Raw genomic sequence first — 17,479 nt, 5'->3', positions numbered from 1 at the left:
CCTTTACCTTGTTCTGTGAGGTCTGGAACTTTCACTGAGGAGGAAGGCAAAGGGCCAGTCACCTAAATGGGATATTCCCAGCCATATTGCCTGTGTTTCTGAAGGTTTACCTGAAGAATACGTAGAGGAATGGGATTTCAAGAAGAAGCAGCAAAAGCCTCCTGCTCCTATTCTCTTTCACATGGGGCCTGAAGAGTTCGTCACAGGCTCCAACTCCTGGTTCCTTCCCATGGGGGTGGTGTGAGAGTGGGAGTGGTGCTAGGACGTGAGAACAAGCCAAGAAAGGAAAGCGTGTTTTCTTTTCCCATCTGTTTATGAGGTTGGTGATCTTCTGGCTGCCACGCTATAGCCAATGTCCATCACCAGTTCTGCTTCTCTGCCTTTGAATCAAGCATAGTCTGCTGCTGGGAGGAGTTACGATTATGGGGTGGGGGAGTTAATAGAAGTAAAAAATTTAAATAAAAGTTTTCATGGCATGGCGGCACAGTGGTTAGCAATGCAGCTTTGCAGCACTAGGGATGCAGATTCCATTCCGGCTCAGGTCACTGTCCATGTGGAGTTTGCGCATTCTCCCCATGTCTGCGTGGGATTCCTCTGGGTTCTCCGGTTCCTTCCCACAGTCCAAAGGTGTGCAGGTTTGGTGGATTGGCCATGCTAAATTGATTCTTATTGTCAAGGATCTAACTAGGGTAAATACATGGGGTTATGGAGATAGGGCCTGGGTGGGATTGTGGTTGGTGCAAATTCGATGGGCCGAATGGCCTCTTTCTGCACTGTAGGATTCTGTGATTCTATAATTAATTCACATTTCTATTAAAGTAATAAATAACTTATTTTGGGTTCAATTGTACAGAGGACCCCAAATTAAAAGACTGAAAAACTAACAACTTTATGTATAAAATGATCTTTGATCATATAATTTAAGTTATTTATAGTTAAATTGATTGGCCTGACTGTCAAAAACATGAATTGATTTTGAGCAGAAAGAATAGGCTGTTCCACTTTTCCATCCGGTGTATGCTTTGATGTTTGGCATAAGTTCACAGAGTTTGTTGTTCATTGAAATTGGTCATAAAGCAATAAATATCCTCCACGTAACTTCCCTATAGGTAATGGACTGGCCCTGCACCTCTTTCATCTGCTCTTCTGCATTGCTGTCTACTTATTCTGCAACTTTAATATTTAACTAATATGTCTTTAACTTGTATTATTCTTGTTTCTGAATGAGAGCTGCTTTATTTTCCCAGGAGAAAGAAGGCAGTCGGAGCCCCCGCTGCTCTTGGCCGACAAGCTCGTGAAAGAAAGAAGCATCCATCAGCAAACTACAAAATGAGGAAAGCAAAATCTTTGGTAGGCTTGCTAGTACTGGCTTCCTCACTTTACCTTAGGAACTTTGAAGAGGGTAAATTTGGTGTTTAGAGAAAGAACAAAGTGGCGTGTGGTAAAGTAGAAACCCACTATTCCATTGATTTTTCAATGGAAAGGAAATGGGGCACAGGTACAGGCATCTGGTTGTGGCTATTGGCTTTACCCCATTTTTGGCAGAGACCAGTTTTACTCTCCTTCTGCCAGATCCTCGCCCACTCACTTAGACTATCTATATCCCTTTGCAGGCTTTCAGCGTCCTCTGCACACTTCGCTCTGCCACTCATCTTAGCGTCATCTGTAAATTTTGATACACTACACTTGGTCCCCAACTCCAAATCATCTATGTAAATCGTAAACAATTGCGGTACCAACACTGATCCCTGAGGCACACCACTAGTCACTGATCACCAACCAGAAAAATACCCATTTACCCCCACTCTTTGCTTTCTCTATCCATGCTAATACATTACCCATAACATTGTGTTCTTTTATGCAGCAGTCTTTAGTGCAGCACCTTGTCAAATACCTTCTGGAAATCCAGGTACACCACATCCACAGGTTCCCCATTATTACGTAATGTCTTCAAAGAATTCCACGAAATTAGTCAAATATGACCTGCCCTTCATGAACCCATGCTGCATCTTACCAATGGCACCACTTGTATCCAGAAGTCTCGCTATTTCTTCCTTGATGATGGATTCAAGCATTTTCCTTACTACAGAAGTTAAGCTAACTGGCCTATAGTTACCCGCCTTTTGTCTACCTTTTTTAAACAGTGGTGTCATATTTGCTGTTTTCCAATCTACAGGAACCACCCCAGAGTCCAGCGAATTTTGACAAATTACCACTAGTGCATTTGCTATTTCCTTGCCATCTCTTTTAGTACCTGGGATGCATTCCATCAGGGCCAGGAGACTTGTCTACCTTTAGTCCTATTAGCTTTCCCAACATTACCTCTTTCGTGATTCCAATGGACCTTCCAACATATTTTCTGGCTCGCTTGTTTCACTTGAGGATTCCCTTGAATGTGTGTATAAGGATGTGGATGATACTGATGTTTTTCTCTTTTAATCCACAGGTGCTTCGGTCCGCCTTATTGTCCAACAAGGGGCATACACGCGATGGGTCGTACGAGGGCTGCTCTTGGTTGTTTTGAGAATAGCCTAGTACTTCACGTCGTTAGTGTACGCTTAAACTGGACCAGATGCTGGGCAACATGGCAGCTCAGTGACTATCACTGTTTGCTGTGCAGATACATGGATTTGGGCCGGTGTCTGCGGGAGTTTGCACATTCTCCCCGTGCTTGCATGGGTTTTCTCCGGGTGCTGCGGTTTCCTCCCACACCCCAAAGATGTGCTATTAGGCTGATTGGTGTAACAAATTGTCCCTAAATTAGTCTTCCCTCGATGTGGAATGCCATAAGCATAGACAAGGGTCATGGGTGGAGAGGGGACTCATAATGTTAAAATGGTGGTGTGGACTCGTTGGGCCGAAGGGCCTGTTTCCCGGGCTGTTTTGTTCTCTGTTTTTTGTTTGTGATAATGATAGCTTCTAAGTCCTCGCTTACCGTAGCCTTCCTGTCATCAATTTTTGTCATGTTATTTGTATATTCCACTGTGAAGGCCGACACAAAATACCTGTTCAATGCCTTAGCCATTTTCTCATTTCCAGTTATTATATCCCCCTTCTCATCCTCTAAAGGACCAATGTATACTTTAGCCACTCTTTTTCATTTTATATATTTGTAGAAATGTTTGCTATCTGTTTTTATATTCTGAGCTAGTTTACTCTCATAATCCATCTTACTTTTCTTTATAGCTTTTTTTGTGGCTTTCTGCTGACCTTTAAATATTTCCCAATCTTCTAGTTTCCCACTAACCTTTGCCACTTTATGTGCATTTTCTTTTAACTTGATATCCTCCTTTACTTCCTTAGCTATCCATGGCTGATTATCTCTTTTTCTACAGTTGTTCCTTGTCAGTGGTATATACTTTTGCTGAGCACTGTGAAAGATCACTTTGAAAGTCCTCCAATGTTCCTCAGCTGTCCCACCATAAAGCTTTTGCTCCCAGCCTACCTTAGCCAATGCTTCCCTCATCTCTTTGCAGGCTTCTTTATTTAAGCACAAGACACTGGTATTGGATTTTACCTTCTCACATTCCATCTGTATCTTAAATTCAACGATATTGTAATTACTTCTTCTGAGAGGATCCCCAGCTGTAAGACCTAAGTGTAATATTTGCCCTTGGGATGTGAGCATTGCTGGTAAGGCCAACATTTAATACCAAGCTATAATTGCCCTTGAGAAGGTGATATTGAGCTGTCTTTTTGATTTGTTGCAGCCATATGGTGTAGGTGAACTACAGTACATTTTTCTGCAGCTGTTTAATATAACTGAGTGTACTTTGAACTGGCCTAGCAAGAGTCAACCACATTGCCGTGGACGTGGAGACATGTGTAGGCCAGGCCAGGATAAAGATGGCAGCTTTCCTTCCCTGGTAGACAGTTGTGAACCAGATGGGTTTTTTTGCAACAATCCAGTAATTTCATGATCATTATTAACAGGGCTACCTTTTTAATTCCAGTTTTGTTAAATAATTGATTAATTAATTCGTTAATTTCAATTCTCCCAGCTGCCATGGTAGGATTAGAATTCACACCCCAGATTCTAATTAGAGGAAGTGGGAAATTTGGTGATTTCTTAGAAGAGCCAAGGCAGTGGAGGTGAATGTTTCAACCCTAGGAGATAGTTTGGAGGTTCATGGGGTCGATGCTTTGCAACAATGCCACTTTGGAGTGGACACTAGCACTTCTGCCTCCTGGGACTTGAATACACTTCAATAGGATCACCTTCCAATTCTCTGAATAAGTTGAATCCAACCCAAGCCCTCAAAATATACCTCTTCTACCCCTGATATTATTCAGCTAAATCTGTGCAATTTCCTTCCTAGGCCAATCAATTCAGACCGAAGTACAGAGAGTCCAGAACCGAATAAAGTGCTCCAAGTGAGGGCAGCATTTCCTATGCTTTATATTCTCCACCCCTTGAAAAAAGGGCCAGCGCTCCATTAGTTAGCAAATAAGCAAATTCCCCTAAGATACTTTCTAAAACAATGGCTTGAAAGCATTTTTCTTGGGCCAAGTAAAACCTAGCAGCACACGTGGGAATGTTGGAGGCAAAGGGACAGTCCTCTGCCAGTAACACTGGCATCTGTGGACTTAGCACCATTTATCAACACCAGCAAGCAGTGCCTATTTACCCACTCATCACAAGTCTTTAAAAATGAGTGAAGCTTATTGGAAAAAAACATTCCAGACTCTGGAGCAAGCAAAAAGTTACAAGGACCAAGGAAGAGGATGTAGCAGGGAGCAACCCTCAAACCTGACCTGTGCTACTCCCAATGTGAACACAGTACCAAATCCAACAGGCCGAGTCTAGATGGGTGGTGTGAAAGTATAGGGTGGTGAATCTGTGGAACTCATTGCCGCAGGGGGCTGTGGAGGTCAGGTCATTGAGTGTCTTTAAGAAAGAGATAAGTAGGTTCTTGATCAATAAGGGACCAAGGGTTACAGGGAGAAGGCAGGAGAATGAGGATGAGGATCACATCAGCCATGATCGAATGGCGGAGCAGACTCGATGGGCTGAATGTCCTAATTCTGCTCCTATATTTTAGGTCTTATGGTCACTCCCTGAGGCCAATTGCGGTGCTAGGATATAGTGGAGATGCTGTATATGAGTGAGGATTAACATTGTTTGCTCTGTCAGCTCATTTGCTTGCTAAAATTGGTGCTTTTAAGCCATCTAGTGACAGTTCCCCATTACTGCGTCTCTGTAAGAGCAGCGATAACAGTCTGGTTTTGTTTTGTTAGAGATAAGACTATAAATGAAGGGCTGAAATACAAGGGTGCCCAAGTTAAAATAACAGAAGATTAGGTAAGGAGATAATGAAGCTGAGCAGAACATTTTTAACAAAGATAATAGATTTGGAGAAGAAATTGCCAGAAAAATCCATACCCTGGATTTTTCATGTCAAATAAATCTTCAATCTTTTATGAAAGGTTTTTGTGGAGCAGATGATTTCACATAGCAATGACATAAGCTTACAGAGGATATACAGCACAGAAACAGGCCATTTGAACAACCAGTCCATGCTGGTGCTTATACTCCACTTGAGGCTTCTCCCATCTTTACTCATCCAAATTTACCATTACACCCCCTTCTCTATCATATACTTGTCCAGTTTAATTTAATACATCTACACTATTTGCTTCAACCTCTCCGTGTGGTAGTGAGTTCCACATGCTTACCATTCTTTATGTTAAGGAATTTCATCTGAATTCCCTGTAGGATTTATTGGTGATTTTCTTACATGGATGGCCTCTAGTTAAGCTCTTCCCCACAAGAGGAAGCATTCTCTCTATATACACTCAATCAAAACCTTTCAAAAATTTAAGGTCCTCTATCAGATTACTCTTCAACTTATTATTTGAAAGAGGGAAAAACCTATTAATCCTTTCCTGACTTGTATAACCACACATTTCTGGTATCATCCATGTACATCTTCTCTGCACTCTGCAGTGCCTCAAATTCCTTATGACAAGCATATTGACAATGTATCATATCCATGGATCCCTGAATGTTGCCACTCAAGTGGATAGAACCGTGAAGGAGGCTTATAGTGTGTTAGCATTTATTAACAGGGGCTTTGAGTTTAAAAGCCGTGGGGTTATGCTGCAACTATACTGGACGTTGGTGAGACCGTATTTGGAATATTGTGTTCAGTTCTGGTCACCTCATTATAAGAAGCATGTGGAAGCATTGGAGAGAGCGCAGAGGAGATTTACCAGGATGCTGCCTGGTTTGGAGGGTAGGTCTTATGAGGAAAGGTTGAGGGAGCTGGGGCTTTTCTGTTTGGAGTGGAGGAGGATGAGAGGCGACTTAATAGAGGTTTATAAGATGATGAGAGGGATTGTTAGTGCAGAGACTATTTCCTCGGGTGGATGTAGCTGTTACTAGGGGGCATAACTATAAGGTTCATGGTGGGAGATATAGGAGGGATGTCCGAGGTAGATTCTTCACTCAGAGAGTGGTTGGAATAGATTGCCTGCTGTGATAGTGGGGTTGGACACTTTAGGAGCTTTCAAGCAGTTATTGGATAGGCATGCGGAGCAGTCCAGAATTATAGGGAGGGGATAGCTTGATCTTGGGATTGGACATAGCTCAGCACAACATTGAGGGCCGAAGGGCCTGTACTGTGCTGTAATGTTTTATGTTCTAATGTGACAACCAGAACTGCATGTGAGACTCTTAGGTATGATCTGACCAAGATTGATACAGGTTTAGCATGACCTCCTACTTTTCAATTCTATCGCTCTGGAAATAAAACCTAATGCTCAGTTTGCTTTCGATGGCACAACTTTTATTGATCGATGTATTTCCACTCCGAGATCCCTTTGTCCCTTCCCTCCAAACTTCCACTTTCCAAGTAATGAGTGGCTTCCCTACACTTGTTCCAAAATGTATTATCTCGCAATTGTCTGTGTTGAACTTCTTGGGGTGAATCTTTCCGTTCCGCCCACCACGGGAATTGTAGTGGGCAAAAGGTGGACCATGGAAAGGTCCGTTGACCACGAGTGGGACTTTCCGGTTTCAGGGCAAGCGCAGCTGGAAAATCCTGCCCCATATGTCTGTCCTGTCAGTTTATTTTCATCCTCCTCAGTATTGACTTCCCCCCAATTTGGTGCAATCTATGAATTAAGTACTTTTGATTCCAAAGTTCAAATTGTTAATGTAAATTGTGAACATCAGTGGCCCCAGCACTGATCCTGGTGGAACATCATTCCCACCTTCTGCCACTCTGAATAACTCCCCACTCTTTGCTTTCTGCTTTGAAGCCAAATGGCAATCCGTGCTACCACTGGTCCCCTGACCTCTAACCTTACTCATTAGTCTATTCTGGACACCTTATCTCAAATCTTTTGAAAATCCAGATAAATTACACCCACTACATTACAGTTGTCTACTCCTCAAAAATTCAATAAAATTGTGAAGCAAAATTTACCCCTTTGAAAACCATGCTTGCTGTTCATTATTACATTTCTAATTTCTAAATGTTCTTTCCTTTAGTAAGAACTCAATTATTTTTTCTGCCACTGATGTTAAACTGGTTGCTTTATAATTACCTGGACATGTTTCGTTCCTTTCTTAAATATAGTAATTACTTCAGCTATCTACCATCCCACTGGCACAATATATTTTTTTCAAACAAATTATTAATTATGAATAGTAATGCCTCTGCTATCTCTTTGCTAGATTATTTTAAAATATGTAGGTTCAATTCATCTGGACCAGGGCTTTTATCCTCTTTGAGTTTGTTTTGTTTCTTCAATATTATCCCCATTTTTAATATATTGTTCATCTCATTATTCAATATCATGTCTCCCTATCCTATCTGTCTGCGTGGGTTTCCTCCGGGTGCTCTGGTTTCCTCCCACAGTTTGAAAGTCATGCTACTTAAGTGCATTGCCATGCTAAATTCTCTGGGTGTTCCAGTTTCTTCCCACAGTCCAAAGATGTGCAGATTAGGTGGATTGGCCATGCGAAATTTCCCCTGAGTGTCCAAAGATGTGTAGGTTAGTTGGATTAGCCATGGGAAATGTGTGGGGCTGTGGAGATAGATTATTTTACTCAAGCTCTCTCTCCCACTCTATCAGAGAGTTAGTAAAGGCTCAATAGCCAATGGCCTCTTCTTCACTGTAGGGACTCTATTCTACCACACTATCGTTACCTATGGTATTATCGTGACTACCCCTTAATAATTCCTTTCACATTCTCCTCTTTATGTTGTTATGCCTATGAAATATTTTCTTATTTTGTCGTTCTTGATCATTTAATTTTATAGTTTCTCTTTGTTTTTGACCTTTCACCTGATTTCTTTGGATTCTCTCTGCTGTCTATGTACCTAATATATGCCTCATTTTTAACCATCAGTTGTTCATTATGTCTTCATTCATTCATGGAGCCATTAGCATTTAGATTATTCCTTCCTCTTAGTAGAACGTATTTTTCCTGCACTCTGTTGAACACAGTTTTAAATGTTCTCCATGTTGTTGTTGTTCTACATCATTTTTTATTCATTCGTGAGATGTGGGCATTGTTGGCTGGGATAGCATTTATTACCCATCCCTAATTGTTTTTGTGAAGGTGGTAGTGAGGTGCCCTCTTGAACTGCTGTGGTGTAGGTACACCCATAGTGCTGTTGGGGAGGGAATTCCAGGATTTTGATCCAGTGATAGTAAAGGAAAGCCAATATGTTTCCATGTCATGATGGTGAGTGACTTGCAGGGGAACTTGCAGGTGATGGTGTTCCCATGTGTCTGCAGTCATTGAACTTATAGATATGGGTTTAGAAGCTGCTGTCAGAGGAGCCTTGGTGAGTTCCTACAGTGCATCTTGTAGATGGTACACACTGCTGCTAATGTTCACCCATGCTGGAAGGAATGAATGTTTGTGGATGGCGTGCCATCAAGTGAGCTGCTTTGCTCTGGTATCCAGTTTCTTGAGTGTTGTTGGACCTGCACTTATCCAGGCCAATATCGTTACTCATTTTACTTTCCCAAGTTCTGTTCTCAGCCCCTCTGTTAACTTGATTCTCGTCACAATTATGTCCTTTTCTGTGATCATCATAATGGTGACTATTGCATAGATGTCTGAATTAGAACCAATTCTAGGGAGAAAAAGAATGTAAAGGTGAGAAGGTGGGCATGTGACATGATGAGAGCATGGGAGAAGGAACTCCCATTGATATTGTACCTTTTCATGACTTCAGGACATCCCAAAGCAATTTACAGCTGATGAAATACTTCTGAAGTATAAGAATGAAGAGTGTTGCAATGAAGGGAAACACAGCAGCCAATATGTGCAGAGCAAGATCTACGCACTCCAGTGAGATAATGGCCACATATCCGGAATTAGTGGTTGAGGGTTAGTTATTGGCAGGACACTGGCGAGAACTATCTTGCCCTTCTTTGAGAAATGCTGTGGGATTTTTGCATCCAGTTTAGGAGAAGGTGTTTTCTGCCAATCTTAACTTAAAAGTGCAACAAGGCATGTTACAATGGCTCAGATTATAGTAATCTGGCATTTTATCTTCTTTCTGTCAACTGTACCAATGCATTCTGTCTTTGCTGCCTGCCTTTCATTGGTCACATTTGTTTCAACCATTTTTTGTATCTATTTTCCAACGCTGCTGATAGTTTCTTGGCTTTGATTTGTACTCAGATGTGCATGTCTCTTGACTTCAGCTCAAGTCAGAAGCGTCAAGTGCGCCCAGTCTGGGCACATCAAGATCCAGTGGGGGATATTGTTTCCAAGGAGGAAGTCAAGGCACTAACTCGGAGTTCTGACTGGAATGCTGGGATTCGCCCAGCACCAGTTCGACCTGCCATACCAGCAATGAGCAAGAGGGGGCAGAAAGCCTCCCTGCGGACCCAGAGGAGCACCCCTTGTAAGTACAGTGCTAGTCCTCTGCGTTGCCTTTACAGTCTTGCCTAAGCATCGCTGGTAATAGCAACTTCTACAAACCATGTTTAGCTTAGAGGCTGCAGAAATAGAAATTTTTAAAAAGCTGGTACATTTATGTAGCACCTTTTGCATTTTCAGAATGTCCAAAGTGTTTCAAGCCACTACTGCTACCATTGAAAATGCCGTAGCCAGTGGGTGCAAAATAAGATCCCACAAACAGCCAGAATTGGAGACAGTATTTCAAATGTGACCTAACCAAAGTTTTATACAGCTGTAACTGTAAGGGTGGCACAGTAGCACAGTTGTTAGCACTACTGCTTTAAAGCTCCAGGGACCTGGGTTTGATTCCTGGCTTGGATCACTATCTGTGTGGAATGTGCACATTCTCCTCGTGTCTGCGTGGGTTTCCTCCGGGTGCTCCGGATTCCTCCCACAGTCCAAAGATGTGCGGGTTAGGTTGATTGGCCATGATAAAATTGCCTCTTTATGTCCTGAGATGCATAGGTTAGAGAGATTAGCGGGTAAATATGTAAGGATATGGGGTAGGGCCTGGCTGGTATTGTGGTCGGTGCAGACTCGATGGGCCAAATGGTCTTTTTCTGCACTGTAGGGTTTCTGTGATTCTATGACAACCCGATTTGCCAACTTCTGTACTTGATGCCCATCTGATGAAAGCAAGCAAGCCATATGCTTTCTTCATCGCTTTTTCCACCTGTGCTGCCATTTTTAAGGATCTGTGGACCTGTACTCCCAGATCTCTCCATGTGCCAAATCTTCTGATTGTTCTGCCATTTATTTTAAAGCTCCCATCTGAATTGGATCTATCAAAATGCATCACCTCGCATTTGTCCAGTTTAAATTCCATCTACCATTTCTCTGTCCACCCAATTTTCCAGCTTATCTATAACCTGCTGTATTCTCTAACAATCTTCAGCACTATCCACAATTCCACCAATCTTAGTATCATCTGCAAACTTGCTGATCAGACCAGCTATGTTTCCTTCCAAGTCATTTATATTTTTACAAAACAGCAGAGGTCCCAGCACTGATCCCTGTAGAACACCATCAGCCTAGATTTTGTATTCAAGTTTCTCGAGCTTGAAGCAATGACCTTCTTACTCTTCAGATGTTTCCTTTTAGCAGAGAAGCAAGGTCCATCCACTGTGCATTCTTACAGCAACAAAACTATCTAGTTTTATAGTGAAAGGATTCACTATTCTATTGCTGCCAGTGCACTCTATATGGAGGCTTGATACCGTGTCAGGTTGTTATATGGTAGCAGATTAGTGTGAAAGTTGCTGAAACAATAAGTTTTTTTGTTGTTTCTAAAACATTTATCATTGAGTGCAATGGAGGCCATTCGACCCATCAAGTCTGCACTGACAACAATTCCACCCAGGCCCTATCCCCGTAACCGCACGTATTGACGCAACTAATCCCTCTAACCTATGCATCCTGGGACAATCAAAGTAACCCACACATCTTTGGACTGCGGGAGCAAACTAGAGCACCTGGAGGAAACCCATTGGGAGAACATGCAAACTCCACACAGACAGTGACCCAAACTGGGAATCAAACCCAGGACCCTGCAGCTGTGGGGCAGCAGGGCTAACCACTGCGCCGCTCTGCTGCCTGTTATGTTATAATCAACATTATCTGTTGAAATGGATACTGCAGAGAAGATTGGATGATATGTGGTTTTTTAAAATGTGTTTATTAGTGTCACAAGTATGCTTACATTAACACTGCAATGAGGTTACTGTGAATATCCCCTAGTTGTGTGGCATTGGCATGCACAGGATTAATGTAAACCGTGCTTTGGAGAAGCCACAAGAGGCAGAGTCTTTACCAAATATGTTTATTATACACTGCCTTGGAGCTGAATTTATTTATCATTTACTGTAAATGACCCTTTAATTGCTGCATGTGTTCAGTATAAAACTGTGTTTGTATCCCTACGTCTTACGCATTTCTTAATTTCTGCCCAAGTTTGAAGCTGTGAAAAAAGAGAGCTAACTTTAATGGGACAATGCGCCTCTGCTAGGGAGATCAGTGCTTGTATCATTGCTAATGTTATTCTCTCTGGAGGCTGATGGGTTGCACAATTGCTCACTTTTTTATTTGAAAAAGAGGAGTATAACACAGCCAGAGGAAAAAAGAAAAGTAAATAACTATCTTGCTGTGTTCTCTGCTCCCACTTCACCTCCAGCGTGCCCACTCTTTGAGAGTCAGCCATGGAATTTCCCCATATCGGAGAAAGGGTCTGATGAAGACTGAGAAGCCATCTGGAGCAGAGACAGTAAACCCAACAATGGGCCAAGCCAGCTAAAGCAGAATGGCAAAGAGTGGGTGAACTGGAATGCGACTACACTGAAGGAACTGCTGGATTTACATATTAACACCTCCAATAATTACACAAAATGAAGTGCGACACTTTGAGTGATTGGGTTAAATGATTGTAATTTCTTTTTGTTTCACTTTGGTGAAAGTAAGAAACAAAAATGAGAACTAAAGACATTTCATAGAATCCCTATAATATAGAAGGAGCCATTTGACCCATCGATTGTGCACTGACCACATCCCACCCAGGCCCTATTCCTGTAACCCCATGCATTTACCCTGGCAATCCCCCTGACACTAAGGGTAAATTCAGCATGGCCAATCAACCTAACCCACACATTTTTTGACTGGGAGGAAACCGAAGCACCCAGAGGAAACCCACGCAGACATGGGGAGAATGTGCAGCCTCCACACAGGCAGTGACCCAAGGCCGGAATTGAACCCAGGTCCCTGGCGCTTTGAGGGAGCAGTGCTAACCACTGTGCCACCGTACATTTTATAGTGTGTCTCATATTATTAAGAAGCATATCAACAAAGCCTGGAACATTGAATAAAATATTGTCTACTTCTCTTGTCCTATCCATTACTGAGCTTTGGACATCACCTGATGTGTGAGAATAGAGTACAAATGGAAAGAGAAGCTAACACCCAGTTAGGGATGGAAACCTGCAGCTGATTGCCACTGCTAGCAGAGGCTTTTGTGCAGAGTTAGTTGAGGTCTGCAATCCCTGTGTGGGGAAACTCCAAGAGGAATAAAATATTCACAATATCATTTTACCTTTTTCAAAGCTTATGTTTACAATTACTTCCTCCTAGCCACAGAGATCGTGCATTTTCCAAAGAGCTGTATTGCATTTTTAAAAAACGATGTGAACTCTATTGCAGTGTGATGACATTATGATTAATTGATTGGAGTGAAGTATAAATGATTGCTATAAAGTTAGTTGAGTAGACTTTCGAATGTATTGTCTCAAATAAATGGTTTAAGTCATGATTGTTGAATGAATCATTAATTAGAACAATACATAGTAAACCTTTTTAAGTTAATTGCTGGGATGTTGGCATTCCTTGGAAGAACAAGATATGTAGCGATGTTTTGGTTCAATCTCTCATCACTTCTGAGCAGCTGGATTTACCCTGCCCTTACTGCTGGCTCAATAAGCTTCAGATTGGGAGGGGAATTATTCAGCCAGAGTTTCCAATTCGGATCAGTTTTAATATATCACCACTTCCCCACCCATTCCCCTCCCACTTCCCACCTGGAAAATCATGGCACAATGACAACAAAATGGCCTGAGTCATAATACCCATACTATCATAAAACCTGCTACTGCAGCTGACTCAGTCAAATTTCCAGAGAGGAACTGGTGTCAGTGTAGTCACAACCAGCATCAAACAATTCCTTATGAGATGGGGTGGCACGGTGGCACAGTGGTTAGCACCGTTTCTTCACAGCGCCAGGGACCCGGGTTCAATTCCTAGCTTGGGTCACTGTCTGTGCGGAGTCTGCATGTTTTTCCCATGTCTCCATGGGTTTCCTCTGGGTGCTCTGGTTTCATCCCACAGTTCAAAGGCATGTTGTTAGATGCATTGACCATACTAAACCCTCCTTTGGTGTACCTGAACAGGCACCAGAGTGTGGTGACTAGGGGATTTTCAGAGTAACTTCATTGCAGTGTTAATGTAAGCCTATTTGTGACAATAATAAATAAAATATTCTGGTGAACCCCTGCAATCCCCACCCCCAGCAAATTCATTTTAAAAAAAAATCCTTCTTGGAATATAAGCATCGCTGGCAATGCTGACATTTATTGTCTCTAGTTACAACAACTGACAGACTTTGCTAGGCCACTAAATAAGAATCAACTGTGGGACTGGAGTCACAAAAAGGCCAGATCTGATTAGGATGGCTGTGATGTTTCCTTCCCTTACACACATCAGTGAACCAATCGGCAATCTCACAGCCTCATGGTCACTTTTTATAATTTTTAAATTGAATTCAAATGCACACAAAGCCCTGGTTGGATTTTATTTCACAGTCTGAAGAATATTGTTCCATTAATTTAACTTGACAGTAGTCTACTGAGATTAGTGCTATATTCAGTCACATTCCAGGCTGCTGTCCACAGAAGAACAATACATCATTGGCAATGTTCTTCTCTAGTCAGTCACTCAGAGAATATTGACAAATCATTGCTCTGCCTGAAATCTTCAGCTATCAGCAGGTTGGATGAGGGACCAACATTTTGAATCGCTGACCAAAGTTCTTCGGTGGGGAGCCACAGGCCACTGAAAGATTAAAATGTAAACTGCGAAATTACTTCATGGTTGCAAAAGAAAAAGAAACCTTTGCTCCAATTATACCCTTACCACAAAGAAAACTGAGGAATTTGAACAATGCATGAAGGTTGAGTGAATGAGGGACGCACAGGTGGGCAATCATCGCTTACAGAGTATCTGGATGAAACCTTAATAAACAATAACTCACAAATAAATATCAAAAAGCAGGAGCAGATCACCAAGTTCTAGGGAAGGTGATGGCCTAGTGATATTATCACTAGCCTATTAATCCAGAAACCCTGATAATGTCCTAGGAACCCAGCTTTGAATCTCACCACAGCAGATGGTGGGAAAATATCTGGAATTAATCTACTGATGACTATGAAACCATTATCAGTTGTCGAGATGCCCTTAGGGAAGGAAATCTGCTATCCTTACCTAGCCTGGCCTACATGCGACTCCAGGACCACAGCAATATGGTTGAGTCTCAACTGCCTTCCTCAAGGACAACAAGGGATGGTCAATAAATGCTGGCGAGCCAGTAATGCCCATGTCCCATGAATGAATAAAAAGAATTATACAGAAACAATAAAGAAAGAATTTATGAAACAGCTTGCATAACCATATGCCATCCAAGGCATTTCCTTCTTCTTCATTCTCCTCTTGCACCTCGAGGCATGTGATGCAGATGAAGGACATGCTTATGTCTGTTTCCATAGCTGATTTTTCCTGGAATAGGTTGCGAGCTGTCATCAGAGGCTGTAAATTCAGAGGCACCATGCCATAACAAGCGTGGCTAACCAAGAGGCTCAATGGCTCTTACTGCCTGCCATAGGTGTTTTGGAGGGATTTACATGTTGAAACTCAACCTATGTGACCAAGCTATAAATGCACCCTCTGTAATCTGTAGATGTAGTTCTGTAGATGGGCTTTAGATTGGTTTCACAGATTGGTGCAACATTGAAGGCTGAAGGGCCTGTACTGTGCTGTAATGTTCTATGTTCTATGTAGTCATCAAGTGTCAGAGTGGGACTTGACTTCTGGTTCAGGGCAGGGTCACTATCAACTGCCCACAAGATCTCCTCCACAATGCACTTAACAATCAATGAAATGTAGAAAATGCATGAACCAATTTATGTACAGCAATGTCCCACACACAACAATGTAATAATGACGAGATTATTTTTTAAATGATGCTAGTTATCGGATAGATGTTGGCCGGAGAACCAGGGAGAAATTCCTTGCTCCTCAAATAGTGTTGTATGATCTTTTTTACATCTACCTAAGAAGGGAGACTGTGTTCGCAATCTTACCAGTATTTAAGCTGGTGGGATGTTCCCAGCTGGCTGCCAGTTTCTCCGATCTCACTGCAGTGGGAGCGTGCTGTGAACGGCTGTTAAGATCGTGCCCTGATTCTTGATTTAAAGTGTCATAAAGGACACAGTGCCTCTGATATTGCAACATTCCCTCAGTATTGGCTTAGGCTTTGTACACAAGTCTCTGGAATGGGATTTGAACCCACAATCTTCTGACTCAGAGGTAAGAATTTTATCCGGCTCACATTTTTGTAAGTGGTGTTACGAGAACTCAGAGCTGAACTGATTGAAACTTAAAATGATTATTTAGTAAAGGTGGTTATTACCTTTTCCAGTGGTTAAGCTTATAAATTTTTCACTAACCATAGAAACACTCCATAAATCTTAAGAAACTGAGAACTTTCCAAACCATTGGCTTTCATTGTCCACTGTGTCACCCTGTGTGGGCGACATGGTGGCACAGTGGTTAGCACTTATGCCTCACAGGGCCAGGAGCCCAGGTTTGATTCCAGATTTGGGTCACTGTCTGTGTGGGCTCTGCACATTCTCCCCGTGTCTGCATGGGTTTCCTCCGGGTGCTCCGGTTTCCTCGCACAGTCCAAAAGACTTGCTGGTTAGGTGCATTGGCCGTGCTAAATTCTCCCTTAGTGTACTTGAACAGGCGCCGGAGTGTGACAGCTAGAGGATTTTCAGAGTAACTTCATTGCAGTGTTAATGTAAGCCTACTTGTGACACTAATAAATAAACTTTAACTATTACGTTCTGTGCTGTTAAAGATTTTGTCAGGTACAGATTGAGGACTACATGTATGTTGTTCTATGGAAGGGCAATTGGCTTGAATAACATCTTGAAATCAACAAGTTAGTAAGTTCTGAAATGAATTGCCTGAGAGGGTGGTGATTAGATAATAAGTTTCAGAATGGGTAAGTACTTGAAGGGAAACAACTTATAAGGCTAAGGGGAAACTCCACCTGAGAGCTGGCACAAGCTCAATGGGCCAAATGGCCTCCTTCTGTGCTTTGGTCCTTTCAAATATGAAACAAATTGAACTGGGCTAATGTTTCTAATTGTAAAATGTTGCATGAACTTCATTTTTGTCAACACTGTTGAAACTTATTTTGTGATGAAACCTGTTGACATGATTATCAGAAGAAAAAAGTTATTAATTTTAGCTGAATGTTACTGTTTTGTAATGAAAAATCAGTGTTTTAATTGACATCGTTTAGTTTTGTTTGGTTCTGCAGGGGCTCTGAGTACATTGAAAAAATAACCAGTGGAAAATACGTAATTATGCAGGAGTATATTTACATTATATTTAAAACACTCGAAAATACTATTCCCATTAATATTTTGGCTTCTTTGAAGGCCTCCAGATTTCTTAACCCTTTAAATGCTATTGGATGTGGGTATGTCTGCTTTTAAAGATTTCAACTGAAACCCTAATGACCCTAATTAGAATTGTACAAATACTAAAGTATTAGGAATATCCATTATTGTAAATACCAAAACATTAGGAGTAACTCACAGAAACATAGAAACTAGGAGCAGGAGTAGGCCATTTGGCCCTTTGAGCCTGCTTTGCCATTCATTTTGATTGTGGCTGATTATCAAATTCAATTCCCTGCTTCCCCCTTTCCCCCATATCTCTTGA

The 17,479-nt window shown here is 41.9% G+C and overlaps 1 protein-coding gene across 3 annotated transcripts in view; it reads left to right on the top strand.

The window, feature by feature from the left end:
* Positions 1-13,604, top strand: part of fbxo16 (F-box protein 16) — a 39,016-nt gene extending 25,412 nt beyond the window's left edge. The window contains exons 7-9 of one of the 3 annotated variants that reach the window (XM_080191857.1): positions 1,248-1,350; positions 9,650-9,875; positions 12,102-13,604. In XM_080191857.1, the coding sequence (XP_080047983.1) occupies positions 1,248-1,350; positions 9,650-9,875; positions 12,102-12,169 (397 nt within the window). In that variant the 3' untranslated portion in view covers positions 12,170-13,604. Of the gene's footprint in view, positions 1-1,247; positions 1,351-9,649; positions 9,876-10,030; positions 10,182-12,101 lie in introns of those variants that run through there. The other 2 variants (XM_080191858.1, XM_080191859.1) reach the window with 2 other exon arrangements.
* Positions 13,605-17,479: the final 3,875 nt, after the last annotated feature.

Source organism: Carcharhinus amblyrhynchos, chromosome 7 (assembly GCF_965287045.1).
Source record: "Carcharhinus amblyrhynchos chromosome 7, sCarAmb.v2.hapA, whole genome shotgun sequence".
NCBI classification, from domain to species: Eukaryota; Metazoa; Chordata; class Chondrichthyes; order Carcharhiniformes; family Carcharhinidae; genus Carcharhinus; species Carcharhinus amblyrhynchos.
This window is presented reverse-complemented; position numbering and strand designations above follow the sequence as displayed.